We start from the raw sequence: 15,315 nt of genomic DNA on the forward strand, positions 1-15,315 counted from the left end.
CGTGGGAGGACGAATCCCATCCTCAGGGCTGGTGTCGGTCACGCTGGTGCTGGGAGGGCCACGGGGCACGTGGTCTCCCACCCCCCGGCCCCGCATGTATTGGCACCGTGGTGTGGGCTCCCTGGGGTGGGGCAGGAGCTTCTGAAGCACAGGGTGGAGTGCTGTGCTGCGGGGGTCATGGAGGAACTCAGAGGAGCCCAGCGTCAGGTGGTGTCGGGGATGGCAGTTCAGCGCCTCAGGCCTGGTGAGCCCAAATGCTCTCAGTTGTCCCTCTGGTGAGCGCCTTGCACAGGTGCAGTTTGAAGGGTGAAGGCATCCATCCATGAGGCTGCACGTGGCTGGTCACCCCGGCCCCTGCTAAGAAGGCCTCAGTTCCTGTCCTTGGACCACTTCCCCTCAGCCTCATCCTCAGGGATGGAGAGAAGCATGGCTCCAACCTTCTGTGTCGGGGCTGGAGGAGTAGGGCCAGTGACATGCACGGAGCATGTGCAGCTGGGCAGACGTGTCCTGCACTCAACCAGGGATTGGGTATCCGTTACTCAGTGTAATTTTCTTAACAATTCAGGGATGGTTTTTAACCTGTGTTTAATATAGAGAAAATGAGATTCAGAAGGAATACATTTCTGATATTACTGGCCTGACCATCTTTATAACAGCAGGTATATTTTGCCCTGGGAATAGCATCTCCTGCCGTTCCTCTTCAGGTATGTGTGAGAAGGGGGGAAAGGAAGAAAGGATCTACGTTGTACTTAACACCCCAGTGTGCTAACACTTTAGACAACCACGTTGGACATTTAGGGGAGGTGAGATAATTCCAGTTTACAGATGAGAAACTATAGCTCAGAGAGGAAAAGTGGACTGGGTCTGAAGTCTGTAGAGAGGAACTGAGAGGGAGAGGAGGAAAATAGGAACGTTTATTTTTTAAAAGTAAAATATAAAGGCAATTTCAGTGTTCAGCTAGAAGAATTTCATTACTAAGTCATTGGAGTTTAGTTAAGTATTAAGGGTGAGTCAATAGTTAACCTCTGATATCTAGGCAGCACCCCTATTATGCAGTCTGCCCACTCTGGTTAATGGGAGCATGAACAATGCCGGCCCCGGTGAGCCTCGATGCCTGTCAGCCTGCTGATTTCCAGTGGTCTCTTCTCAGCCGGGGGTGGGTCTCTCCCGCGCGTGCACAGATCAGCGCTCACCCACACACTGGATGGGCCCCTCTGCACGTCTCCACAGCTCTCTCTGGGCAGCTTTTCTTCTCCAGTTCTCGCCCTGCATTCAGCCTCCTGGAACTCCTCTCTGTCCCCTCAACAGAGGCCACGGGGCCCCTGTCGGATCCCTTCCTGAACTTCAGCCTGGAAACTGTCCTTAGGCAGGATGCTGAGGCCAACCCTAGGCTCACCTCCTTTGTGTCCTGGGGACGGTGCTGTTATTCACCCACCAAGTATTGGGTTGGCCAAAAAGTTCATCTGGTTAATGAACATGTTGTTCAATAAAGTTCTTGGTGAAAATGAAAAAATGTGTCTCAGTTTTACTTAAAACCGAACGAACTTTTTGGCCAGCCCAATACTTGATGAGCTCTTCATTCTGGGAAAGTCTGGGCCCTGGGGGAAGGAAACAAATGGCTCCATGTGTCCCCTGCTCCTGGGAGCTCACAGTCTGTGGAGGAAGTGAGACCAGGGACCTAAATAACAAGAAGAAAATGGCCTGAGATCCCATCACCCTCACCTCACCCCACCTCCAGAGAGCCTGTGATGTGATTCCTCTGTGGATTTCCTCTGACAGAGGTGAGGCCCTGGGTTATGATATTACTACTGGAGGATGTGGGTTTTTGGTTTTCTGGTTTTTTTTAAAATTAAAATCAGCTTTGTGAGTAATGATTACACTAAAGAGAGCTTGTACTGAAATACAGCTTTTACCATGGGCCAAGCTCTTTATACACATAGACTCTCATTGAATTCTCCCAAAAGCCCTGCTGGGTAAGATCTCTGATTATCCTTGTCCGATGAGCAATGTGAGACGAAGATAGGTAGACATGGCCTGCTGGAGGTCCCCCAGCTCTTTGGTGAAGGGGCAGGCAGGCGAGCAGCCCCAAGGTTGGGAACTGGGTCCCCTGCTGACCACTCCCCAGGCGAACATTTGGTCTCTGAGGCGTGCAGTCAGGCAGCACAGGGTCACCACTGGAGGGTCCCTGTGAGGTCATTTAGTCACTTCCTTTCCTCTCCAACCTCATATTTACCCTTATTCACATTTACCCTTATTTACCCGAATAAGGGTAAATGTGAGGTTGGAGAGGAAAGGAAGTGACTTCCCAGGATCGTGTAGCTGTTTAGTGTCTGGCCCTGGATGAGAAGCCTGATGCCTGGATTCTCACCCTGTGGTCTTTTTACACAGTTAAAAAGAAGCCATAAACCTCAGAATCAGATCTCAAGCCACAGGAAGACCTTGAGGACAGATCTGAAGCTGATGTCAGTTTACCAAATTACAGCTTAATTTAAGATAAGCAAGGCAGTTTTAAGGGTTGTATGTTCTAGAGGGGATAAAGGAGATTGCTTGAGTTGATTCTTCATCCAACAAAACTAGCTAGAGTGAGGATCAAATTTGGTTCTAGAAGAGTCTAAAGCATGCATTGCTTTGAGGCAAAAAAAAAAAAGACAAGGAAATTCCCAGCTGACACTCATCTCTGGGAAGAGCTAGGGTCCATGGAGTCTTATGCAGCCCAAGAACTGGAACACAGGGCCTCCTCTCTTCTCATCTTCCTTCTTTCCTTTACCTCGCCTCTGGCGTTTGGTTCTCTCTCTCTCCCTCTCTCTCTCTCTCTCTCTCTCTCTCTCACACACACACACACACACACACACACACACACATCCAAGGATGGACACACCCTGGATCCCTCAAGCAGAGACGGCTGACCTCAAACTAGCAAGCCTCCTCCCTGCCCTCCCTTCACTCCTCCCTCCCATTACTTTGACCTTGTTCTTATCTGTGATCCTGTCTGTGTGGACTTTCCCCTCCATGTCCACCTGTGTCCCTGCCACCCGTGGCATTGTCACCTCTGCTTTGCAGCCCCTCCAGGCTCTTTTCACCTTGGCGACCTTGCGGGGGGGGGGACCTGGGCCTTGGGTAACCGGGGCTAAGTTTGCTTGGCAACTAAACAGTCTGATCCTTGATCCAGAAATTGCACGACGTGATGGTGTGTGTATAGTCTGCTAGCATGTAAGTTTGTATACATACATATACACATGTATACATGGATACAAATACATACATGCTACCCAGGTCTACACAGACACACAAGGACTCACATAGATAACTGTGGCAAGGTAACTTGTTAAATCGTTAGTAGGATCTCAGCCCTGTCAGAGTTTCAAACAAAATATTGAGAAATGCGGGACGTCTCTTTCAAGATCAGGGTAGAAGGACCGCGACTTCAGTCACCCTGACACTCCCCCAGTCACTCCCTGCTCTCTCGCTCTGATGAAAGAAGCTGCTGTGTGGTGTGCAGCCCTATGGAGAGGCCCACAGCACAAAGACCGAGGGTAGCCTCCTGCCAACTGCCCCCAAGAACTGAATCCTGCCACCACCTAGTGTGTGAGCTTGGAAGCTTGTCCTTCCCCACTCAGGTCTTGAAGTGACCGCAGCCCCAGTCTTGTGAGACCCAGAATCAGAGAACCCAACTACGCTGGGCCTGGATTCCTGATCCCTAGAAATGGTGATGTAATAAAGGCTGTGGTTTTTAAAACACTAAGTTTTAGAGTAATTTCTACTAATACGGGCTTTTACGTATCCTGCAAAACTGCTCAGGTTCATCCCAAGCGGACTGTGAAATAAAGCCTATTGACCGTGGAATATCACCCCTAACACCTTCACCTTCTCACCCCGCAGGCTCCAGTAAAACTTTAACAGACACAGAAACAGATGGAGGCCCAATCAGACTGCCCAGTTCAAGGACAATTCAGATGATTCGTTACAAGGGCCTCATACAGGCAAAATTTCTTTTCAAGAATTTATTTTAAAGTAATTATAAATTCACCTCTTACTCCTGATTTGTGATCTAAAATATTTTTCTTCTCAATCCTGTTGTAATATGTAATAACTCACAGGCAGGGGCAGTGGCAGGAGGGGGGCCCAAGGGAGTGTGCAGCTCTGCACCCAGCACCTTCGCTCTGGGGAAGGGGACAGGGGTGGGACCACGGGGCCTCCCAGGAACTCTAGGTGGGTGGGAGGGCCAGACCTTAAGGTCCAGGGGAAGGGAATTGGGGCTCCATGAGGTTGCAGGGCTGAGCCACTGGGCCCACTGATGAGGATGCAGACAGGCCAGTGGGGACAGAAAGGGAAGGTGGCCCAGGAGCTGCAGGAGGCCCCCAGGTGAGGGGTCACAGAATGACCCCAGCAAGCAGGGCCCCATCCCCCCTTCCCAGCAACTCTGTCAGAGCCGGTCTGCACCTCCAGAGAGTCCAGCAGGCCCAGGTGTGGCCCAGGGACATCACCTGGGGAGGCTGTGGGGAAGCCAGGCCAGGCTGGGGTCCCTCTCCCAGGGGAAGGGCAGGGAGGAGAGGGAGGGAGGAGGGGCTGGATTCCAGTCCCCCAGGAACCTGGTGCCTGGAAATCCAGAGTCAGAGCAGGAGACACACCCATGCAGGGCGAGCTTGAGCCAGAGGCATAAAAGGGAGAAGGATGGAGCGGGTCACACAGCAAGAACACACACCTCTGCACCCGGGTCACTCAGCACTGTTCTAGAGGAGGACAGGAGGATGGAGGAGAAAAGCACACATAAAATTGTATAAAATTGCATATTTAATTTGTTCACGAGTTCATAAAATTGCATATTTATATAAAATTATAAAATTTTTAATATAACATTGCATATTTAATTTGGTCACGAATTCATAAACGCATGAGTATTTTGTACCTAATGATCTTTCTTGTATTGTTTGACGTTTCTAAGAAAATCTTCAAGAAGGGGTCCTCTCATTGAGAAGAGACCTGAGCAGACATCCAATTTTCAAGTAAAACTTCACAAGTATCATATTTGCACTGGCATAAAGCAATATAGCATGCAAGTTCGTGTTTCTTAAAGATTCTCATTGGTAAAACACACCATAAACATGTGAACAAGTGAATATAGCTGACAAACACTGGCAAGGCTAATACTTTAGATGGGCACTCAAGGGAGTCTTCTGAGAAAGGGACAAGTGACCCAACACTTAATTGACAAGAATTCATTTATATTTCCCTCTGAAGATGAAGGCAAAGTGTCCTGCACAGAGGGAACAGCAAAGGCAGGAAACACCTGACTTCCAGGAAAGGGAGGGACATCAGGGCCAGGGGCATATAGCACCAAGACCACAGGGGTCGGCCCTTCTGTAAACTCAAGTGGACTCCACATGCTATATCCTGATGTGCCTAAATTTCAGGCAATTCCAGTTTTGGCCACATTAGCCACATCAACCTTAGGGAAGACAACACACAAAGCTTTGAGATGGAATAGACCAAAAACCCCTGAGAATTGTTTCTGCCATTAAATTATCCTGCAGCAGTTGGAACACTATGGAGAAGGGTTTAATGGAAGAAAGATTTTTTTAAAAAGCAATAAAAGGACCAAACCTTAATATAGCAGCCATTTTAGGTCAATTCTCCCAGTATTTAAGAACTGGTATTTTTGTGTGTCTCTTCTGCAGAAGGCCAAAGCTTCCAAAGCTGCTGAGATCCTTTATATAGCCAATTCAGATAAGCAGGAGGAGGCCCAGGCATGACAGCACAGTTCACGGACGCCAGATACAGGGCTGCACACGGATGCCACTTCTCCTCACTCTCTGCTCACTTGTAAACTCCTACCTATAAAAAATGTAAATATTCACACAGCTATAAAATTGACATGTATAAAGTGGGCCCTGTAGAAGTCACCAGGCATCCAAAAGTGACCAAACTTCCTTTGAGGGAGAAGATGCTATCAGTGCTCTCCCCACAGTGGGCTTTTTCTCCTTTCCTTTTTTTTTTTTTTTTTTTTTTTTTTTTGCTTTTTTTGTTGTTGTTGTTTTGTGTTTGTTTTTGTTCTTTTGTGCTTTTTGTTGTTGTTGTTTTGTTTTTCTTGCCTCGCAGCTTTTGGTATCTTACTTCCCCGACCAGGGATTGAACCCGGGCCCTCAGCAGTGAAAACGCAGAGTCCTAACCACTGAACTGCCAGGGAATTTCCTCCTTTTGTATTTCTAATTGTTTTTGATTGCCAGCTCTCATCCAGGTAACCCATGTAAACATCCTAGAAACTATAGTCCCAAAATTCCTTTCTTCACTTATATAAATATATATATAAACATAAAAGTAGTAAGATTCACAATATGTTTGCACTTTAATGATGTGTATTATGTTACACATCATTAAATGCATACATATCAACATGAATGACGAATACAAATAACAAATACAAATAAAAAGTACAAGTCTATTAGGATAAAAAAGTGTCTTCAACTGAAAGACTGAGGTCCTCAAACACTCGGGACACAGCAGAGCCTTCTTTGCTCTCTTCATAGACATACTTTCCCGAGTTCAGTAGGTGGTCCTGAATATTCTGCTTTGCCAGTCTTTGCCCCAGCTTTTCCAAGGCGTCCAGCAGGGTGTTGACTGAGGCCTCCCGTCCCTTGTTGCTGACCCAGGTCTCTAGCATTTCATACAAGGCATCCCGAGGGACCCGGACCCCTTCTCTGACCAGAAGGATCTCATTTTGCGTGAGGCCCAACTTCCTCATGAGCGAATCCCAGGAGTCACACGGCACGATGGTTGCAAAGTCATCAAAGAACAGCCTCAGGTCTAAGTTGTGGGAAAGTCACAGAGACAGAGTTGGGACAGGCTTCAGAAAGGGCAGAGGACCCTCAATCAGGCCTAGACCCCAGGGTGGGACCTCAGGAGCTCCCCCTGCTGGTGAACCTGCTGCTCTGCGTCCCTGACATGCTTCCCATCAGCAGAGAATCAGGCCACACTGCATGGGCCTCGCCTGTGCCCAAGGCACTGCAGGGAGTCCAGGTCACCAGAGAGTCCTGCCCTAAGAGGGGGATGAGGGCCCACCAGGGAGGGGAGATGGACGTCATGGAGGGAGAAGGCAGTCTGTGGTAGGAGACAGAGGGCGGGACACAGTGGTGCAACAGACCTCAGAGGAGGGCACCTGCCGTTCTCACGACAGTGAGGTCCCCCGGCTGCCACCTCTGCACTGGGGACAGAGCAAGGGCCTGGAGGGAGGAAGGTCTCTGGCCTCACGCCCAGCTCGGCCTTGCTGACTGACGCTGTGGCAGAGCTGGATGGGGACAGACTCGGAGCAAGAATTTAACCCATAAAATGGAGCAAACACCACCCACCTCCGGGACTGTACTGGGGATTGAAGGAGATGTGTGTGAAATGCAGTGCACACCACCGTCCATAGGTACATAAGGTGGGCACCGAACACAAACTTGTATTTTCTAACAGCTACACTGAAAAACGTAAAAAGTAACAAGTAATAACTAATTTTCATAAAATATGGTACTAACTCAATATATTCTAAAAATTTTCATTTCAACATGTAATCAATATCCAACAAACTGTTAATGAGACATATTACAGTCCTTTTTCCTACCAAGTCTTTGCAGTACAGTATCGAGTGATACTACAGCTCTTCAGATCTGGCCACAGGTCGGGTGCTCCACAGCCTCCTGCGGCCAGTGGGTGCCCTGCTGGACGGCACAGCCCCTTACATGCCTCAGGGTGGGCCAACCTGGCCCTGAGCAGCAAGGGAGGAGGGAGGATGGGGGGGGGGGAGGGAAGGACAGGGAGGTGTTAGTGGACACTGTTAGGGGACAGAGGGGTGCAGGGTGGGGAGAAGAAGAGGGGGCCGAGAGGGAATTAGGGTCCCGATGGTCCAGTGACAAGCCATCGCCTGCTCTGAGTTGCCCTAACAGCTATGGGGACAGCAGTTAGGACACTGTCCCTCCTCCCTCCACTCGTGCTCCACTGCCCGGGGAAAACACTCACTTTCAGTGGGGTCTGCACCGTTTGCTGGAACCAGTAGCCTTCCTCTCGTGTGAGACCCTTCAGCTCCTGCTGGTTCCTGTAAAACACAGTGGAGAACAGCTTTGGTCTTAATCAGGGATCCTGGGTTCCAGAACTGAGCCCAGCAAACATTGTTCTGAAATTCTGGCATATGCAGCCATAAGTGAAGCAAAAACACAATGTAGGATATTTGAAGGGAGAAGACAAAATAGTCATTATTTGATACACGATTGTATTCTTACAAAACTCTAATGGTTTAGCGAAAATACTTAAATGTGAATGGATGGATGGATGAATGTTAAAAATTGTAGCAGACAATAAATTATATAAAGAATTACGAGTCAGGTAAACTCATAAGGTTACAGAACACTTGTAATACAAAGACACAGCCTCAACAAGAAATAGGAGAAATTTGCCAAAGAAAAACACACATCTAGTTGAGGTATTATAAAACACTTGACTTGAAAATGCTACCTCTTTTCATAAGAAAAATACAGAATATTTAAAAGATCTCAGTTCTTCCTAGATTAATTTATAAATTAAGGTAATACTCAAAAAATCAGCAGCTAAATCGAGCATAAGGAATGAGATGGTAACTCAGAACAATTCAGGGAGTTCCTCATGTCTTATTTATCACAAAATAAATTCCATTTAGCTTTTTTTTTTTTTCAATTTTATTTATTTATTTTTGGCTGTGTTGGGTCTTCATTGCTGCATGCGGGCTTTCTCCAGCTGCTTCGAGCCGGGGCTACTCTTTGTGGTGGTGTGTGGGCTTCCCATTGCGGTGGCTTCTCTTGTTGCGGAGCACAGGCTCTAAGTGTGCGGGCTTCAGTAGTTGTGGCATGCGGGCTCAGTAGTTGTGGCTCATGGGCTCTAGAGCGCAGGCTCAGTAGTTGTGGCGCTCGGGCTTAGTTGCTCCGCGGCATGTGGGATCTTCCCGGACCAGGGCTCGAACCCATGTCCCCTGCATTGGCAGGCGGATTCTTAACCACTGCGCCACCAGGGAAGTTCCTCCATTTAGCTTATAAGCTCTATGCTACCAATCACATCATTTAAAAAAAGCCTACCTAAGAAATTAGAGAATTTTATCTTATCTTCTGTTTGATGAAGGACTTTAAAAGCTCTGAGCAATGAAAAATAAATGTATCAATAGATTTAATTACTTAATATATAAAATTCTGCACATTAAAATACTAAACCAAATGAAAAAACACACATGCATGTACTCATGGGCACAAGAACATGTCTGCTTAGAAAGACTCGTAACAGACAAGACAACAATCATGTGAAAATAATCAAAACAAAAAAAATACAAGTTTAAGTCAGTTTTTTGCTTGTTACCAAAAAAGAAATATAATAATGTCATATCAAAACTATTGAAATGATATGACCCCAAACGTCTGTGTGTGTGTGTGTGTGTGTGTACAGTGAAAAATACATTAAGAGAGTTTACTTCTACTAGGAAGCCACCCCACAAACATGTCTATTCATTGAGACAAATACTAATTTTCAAATAGGTTCAACTTAATAATAATTTTGAAATAAATGTGAAATTCCTAACGTGATGAGGAATGGCTTAAAAGCATGTAACAATCACACAGAAAAATATCACGTAGCTTTAATTCCATCACTGAACAATCATGGGAGTGACCACTCTGGCTATTCTAGACACCAGGACAGATGATAAGTAGCATAAGAGCTGCCAGTCGACCATAGCAGGGGGTGGGCTCCCTTCCCCTCCATGACCATGATCTCCCTCCATCACCACTTCCCCATGGGACTGGAGACCTGACCAGCATCGGCCTTTCCCTGTTTCTACCGCAGGCCTGGGCAAGCAGAAGGGCCAGGGCACCACACTCACCAGCAGACGCTTTGCTTCCCCCTGGGACTGGGCCGTGACATCTGTCGGCTTCACCTGCTCTTCTAACTCCTGCTGAGGGACCAGATCAATCAGCGAATCTCTGTTGATCAGCATGTTGTTGTGGGCATTGTCCAGAGCCCCAGGACCTCTTAAGGGATGTGAGCGCCAGAAGAGGACCTTGGGAAGGCAAAGAACTGACTCAGGAGTCCATACCCACAGATCCGCGTAGTGTCTGCGGGGGACATTGTGGGTTTTGCCTCCCCACCTACTCCCATGCTGTGCCCCCCAGGTGGGAACAGACTCAGCACATCCAGGGCCCTGCTGATGGCACCAGGACCCTAGTGCTGTGCTAAGGGGGGTTCAGCACCCCTTCCTGACACCCTCCATGCCCCAGGGTGCATCAGCGTTATGGGGTGAGGGCGCCTCACAAAAAGTAAGAGGGACAGGGTTAGCACTGCCAACCAGCCTTAGGGCTGCTCTCAACAGGCCAGTTGCTCTCCTACTGTCAGCCCAGAGCTCCTAGGCCACTTGAGAGAGCCAGGGACAACAGTATAGGACAAACTGGGGACCGTGTCCACCCAGGGCCAAGCAGTTACTGAGGGCCTGATGCCACCAGGTCCTGGAGAAACCAACTCACTTTGTCCATGCACTTAGGGTCCACACCACGACCTAGAAGAGAAGAGGCATCCACCTGAGCAGTGTGGAGGGCCCTCTTGCAGCACCTCCCTCCCCAGGGACAGTGCCAGGGACGGGGTGTGGGCTGGGGACTCAGACACTGAACAAGGAGCCCCGGGCCTGGTGACAGGGAGTGGGCCATTCCAAGTCTGGAGAACCCTCGGGGAGGGAGAAGAGAAGGGGGAAAATGAAATAAAATGAAACCCATGTAAAATCTCTGTGGGGTTCTGCTGAACGACCCTCTCCTCCTGACTCTTGTCACCCAGTCAAGGTGCTGACTACCTCTCTGCCCCGGCTGGGGGTCCTGAAGACATTAAGAACTGACCCTGCCCCCCGCTACACCAGACTTGGCCAGGGGAAAGAGAGGACCGTCAGCTGAGATGGGAGACTGATGTGATCCCGGCTTCGTAGGAGCAGGTGAGGTGGGAGGTGGAGGGGGATCCCGGGGAACAAGATCAGAGCCGGGCCAGGAGGAACCGGAGGAGTGGGGAGACGGAGGGGGGCCAGCGCCTCCCCCTTCCCTCCCAGAACCTCACTTCGAATGAAGACCCGCCAGAAAACATATGTGATCGGCACCAGCAGCAGGAGGACACCGGCAGCTACACTTCCGATCACCAGCTGTGAAGCGCCTGAGGAGGGAGAGGGAGTGGTGGGCAGTCTCCGGCTCATGGTCACTGTCTTTCCAGGAACCAGGGCCTCCCCACTGGCCTGGGTACCTGATTTTCGGTCCACACATTTGAGGTCACTGAAGGGGCTACAGGGCGTGGCCACGACCATCCCATCAGGGCACCTGGGTACAGACACAGGGAGGACATGGAGGGGATCCGTCAGGGAAAGCTGGCCGGATGAGGAGAAAGAGGGAGAAAACTCCCACCTGGGGTACCCTGACAAGACGGTGCAGGAGGGACAGGCTTGTCCTGTCTGCAGGGCTGGGTCCCCTCACTACCCCTTGTCGGGTGGGAGAAGGATCTGGGCTTGTGCACTTCAGGCCCCAGGGCTCCTGCTGAGTGTTCAGAGTTGCCCTTTCAGGAGCTGGGCCCCTGGGAGGGGGCATCTCATCCAAGTCAAGGGTCAGAAGGGTTTGGGCACAAGCCAAGCCTCATCCTCCAGTCAAGCTTTAATACAAGGACCCTCTTGTCCTCCACCTGTTGACTCTTCCGACCAATCACAGCCAGCACTGGAGCATCAGAGAAGAGCTAATTACTATTGGCCCCTAAATCCCCAAATAGGAAAGATTCAGATCTTATTGGGGAACAAGGGCTGGATGTGAGGCCAGCTGAGTTGGCTCGGGTTTGATGAGAAGCTTGAAGGAGCACACATATGGCCTCATTATGACTTTTGTCTGTGGTAGACACTTGCCTTTCTAGGCTCCTTCTGAGGAGGTGTGGGAAGGGGGCCCTTGGGAAGGACACACAGAGGCATGAGGAGGGGCTGCTGCATGCTCAGGAGACCCCACAGGCACAAGGGAGCCCTGAGGAGGTAGGAGGGGCTGCATGGAAACCGGAGAAAGGGGTACAAGGAAACTGGGGGGTCTCTGTGGGTTGGGAGCCCCCTAGGCTCCCATGTCTCACCGGGTGCTGCACTTGTAGCAGAATTCAGGTGCATCTTCTCTACGGAAAGTGCCAGGTTTGCACTGACACTCAGTGTCCTTGGTTGAGGTGCACGGACTTTTCTCTTCTTCCCCTGGAGACCAAAGATAAGGTTTTGGGGGTGTGTTTCCCTCACGTGTCTCTCAACCATTCTTCACCACCCAGATCCCCACCCACTCAGTTATACTCAGTTCAGGAAGTAATTTGGGGACCATTTTCTGCAGCAACACACACAGACCATCCAAAGGACAGCCACTGTTCACGTGTCACCAATAGAGGCATATAAAAGGGACCATGCGTCATTACAGATTACATCAGGATTGGGAAGAAAAAGGTTTTAGATCACAAATCAGGAGCAAGAGCCGGGGTGGGGTGGGGCGGGGTGTAATATGAGACACTCTGGATGGAGAGGAACGCTTGGGTGACTTCCCAACACCTGGCCCTGCTGGTCATGAAGGCTGAGAGAGGCTGAGATCCCGGAGCAGAAGTCACAGGGCTCACAGGGGCCTGGCCCAGAACCAGACTCGCCACACAGCTCAAACCCAGCCCTGTCCCACTCACCCAGGCCGCCCGTGCTGTCACTAACCAGCCCCTCCGTCAAGGGACACATTACTCCCCTCCTTCCAACTGATGTTCTGAAAGACTTCCCTACCAGGTGGCATATGTAATACAAATAATTTCTGTTTTCATTTATTTTACTGACCTAAGACAGGGTAGAATGAAGACCTAGCTGGGCTGGAAATCAGGTTTCTGACTCCCCGTTCCATTCAAATCCCATCTCATCACCCAACTGTAGGCATGGGGACATGTTCTGTACCTGATTTGCAAATCCTACAGAGTAAGCAAGAAGAGAGGGTGTTTGAATAATTGGTGTAATCCACCTTATCCGTGCACGGTGTACAATCTCCACTGGCTTCATCCATATGGAACCCTGGGAAGGAAGGGAAAAGCTGGTGAGTAAATCCCCACAGGATTCCCAGAGGCTGGCAGTGTGGACAGGGCTGCCTCTTTCGGCCATCAGTGGAATCCACACGGGGAGCTCTCCTTGACCTGGCTTTAATCTTTTGATTCTACATCTACCACACACCTTAGACCAGTACTGCCAACAGGAGTATATTACTAGCCACACATAAAAGTCACATTCATAGTTGGCACAGTAAAGAGTAAAAAGAAAGGGCTTCCCTGGTGGCGCAGTGGTTGAGAATCTGCCTGCCAATGCAGGGGACACGGGTTCGAGCCGTGGTCTGGGAGGATCCCACATGCTGCGGAGCAACTAGGCCCGTGAGCCACAACTACTGAGCCTGCGCGTCTGGAGCCTGTGCTCCGCAACAAGAGAGGCCGCAATAGTGAGAGGCCCGCGCACCGCGATGAAGAGTGGCCCCCGCTTGCCACAACTAGAGAAAGCCCTCGTACAGAAACGAAGACCCAACATAGCCAAAAAAAAAAAAAAAAAAAATCCAAGTCACTTGTATATTAAAAAAAAAAAAAAAGAGTAAAAAGAAAGAGGCAATATCCAACATAGTATCATTTCAACATGTATCAATATAAAACAGTGAGATTTTTACTTACTTTAATACCTCACTAAAAAAATAAAACTCATGCTCCCTTCACAGTGTTCACGGTCTGTGGCCTCCTCCCACCTGTCCCGGTGACCTCTCCACCTTCCACTCACCCCAGCTGCCCCCTAGCTTTGCTCAAACAAGCCCAGCCCTGCCCCTTGGGGTGACAGTTCCCGGGGGCCCCCTCAGGAGCTCTACCTGGCTCTCTGCACCAAAGTCACCATCCCCAGGAGGCCTCACCAACCCCGACTCTGTCCCACCCATCACTCAATTATCCTCACGGTTGCTATCTCATCTCTCTAACTGTCACATTTGTCCATCTGTCTGGGTACCATCCTAGGAGGAGGGTTCCAGGAGGGCGGGGGCCTCGTGCCCTCCACTGGCACAGCGCCTGGCACATGGAAGACTTCCAGTAAATGCCTGCGGAATAAGAACCAGGAACCGCAGGAATCAGAAGACCAGAAGGACTTGGAGACAAGGGTGGGGTAAGGGCTGGAGATCAGTCTTAGAATGTACCTGGTGCACACAACTTCTCTGAGAGGCTGCGTTTCCATCTCTGTGGGGCAGCTAATTGCTGGTGAAATTTTTCCTGCCTTATGTGCATGGCTGAAGCAGCCGCAGTCTGTGGAGACAAAGCAGGGACGGGCATGAGTGGCTTCCAGACTCTCATCCCTCCCAGGATGCATCCCACAGTCCCTTGACCACAGCCTGCAAAACGAAACAGAACTGGGGCCTTTCTTCCAGCTATAAACTCTCATTCTTTTCATGTCTGTCCTCTGGCCTTTTGTGCTACCAAGTAACTTACACTTAAATTTTTTTCCTGGTATTCCTTTCTCTTATAATAAAATAAAATATGTGTATTCCGGAAAGTATGGGCAAGGAAAAAATTTTTTAAAAGAATACAGAAACCACAGGGATCCCCTCAGTTAGAGAAAACATCCATTATTTTGTGTCTTTACTTCTTCTATTTGACCATATGTGTAATACTCTCAGGCTCTCTCTCTTTCTTTCTCCCATGCGCGTACGTGCGCGCACACACACATTTTCACAAATGAGTCTTATACTATGCACACACTTTTTCAAAAGCAGGATACAGAATCACAGTTGAGTCATGAACTTTTGGCTTTAACCGGACAAGCTGTCCTGGAAAGGAAGCTGTTAGAGTTCCACATAATGAGTCACACAGAGGAAGAAGAAACAGCAATACAGGGTTTTGAGATGAGTCTCTGTGCTAACAATGACACAACGGGGCCAGTCGAAAAAATCTGAATGGAGTCTGCGGATCTGATGAGGATTAACGTGTTGATGTTAGTGTTCTGATGCTGAAGGCTGTGCTGTAGTTTTGGGGGAGAATGTCCTCATTTGTAGGAAATATACATTCAAGTATTCGGTCATGGGATCTAGCATGTCAGCAGCTAGTTTTCACATGGTACAGGAAAAAGGGGAGGGGTTTGTATAGTCTTTGCAACTTTGCTTTAACCTGGGAGTGACAAAAGAGAAAGTGAAATTAAGGAAAAAAAAAAGAAAGAAAGAAAAACAAAGTTACGATGGAAACAGCTTATGTTGAGCCCAGTTCAACTGCCTGGATCTAAACAACATAAAATGCAGCTCTCTTCCA

The 15,315-nt window shown here is 49.1% G+C and overlaps 1 protein-coding gene across 8 annotated transcripts in view; it reads right to left on the reverse strand.

Moving 5' to 3' along the window:
- Positions 1 to 4,773: 4,773 nt before the first annotated feature.
- Positions 4,774 to 15,315, reverse strand: part of TNFRSF10A (TNF receptor superfamily member 10a) — a 39,963-nt gene continuing 29,421 nt past the window's right edge. For 2 of the 8 annotated variants that reach the window (XM_068552724.1, XM_068552723.1), the window contains exons 2-9: positions 14,214 to 14,319; positions 12,956 to 13,069; positions 12,121 to 12,232; positions 11,086 to 11,339; positions 10,512 to 10,543; positions 9,875 to 10,051; positions 7,996 to 8,071; positions 4,774 to 6,801 (exon numbers count right to left, since the gene is read on the reverse strand). In XM_068552724.1, the coding sequence (XP_068408825.1) occupies positions 6,440 to 6,801; positions 7,996 to 8,071; positions 9,875 to 10,051; positions 10,512 to 10,543; positions 11,086 to 11,339; positions 12,121 to 12,232; positions 12,956 to 13,069; positions 14,214 to 14,319 (1,233 nt within the window). In that variant the 3' untranslated portion in view covers positions 4,774 to 6,439. The other 6 variants (XM_068552730.1, XM_068552729.1, XM_068552725.1 and 3 more) reach the window with 5 other exon arrangements.

Source organism: Eschrichtius robustus, chromosome 10 (assembly GCF_028021215.1).
Source record: "Eschrichtius robustus isolate mEscRob2 chromosome 10, mEscRob2.pri, whole genome shotgun sequence".
NCBI lineage: Eukaryota > Metazoa > Chordata > Mammalia > Artiodactyla > Eschrichtiidae > Eschrichtius > Eschrichtius robustus.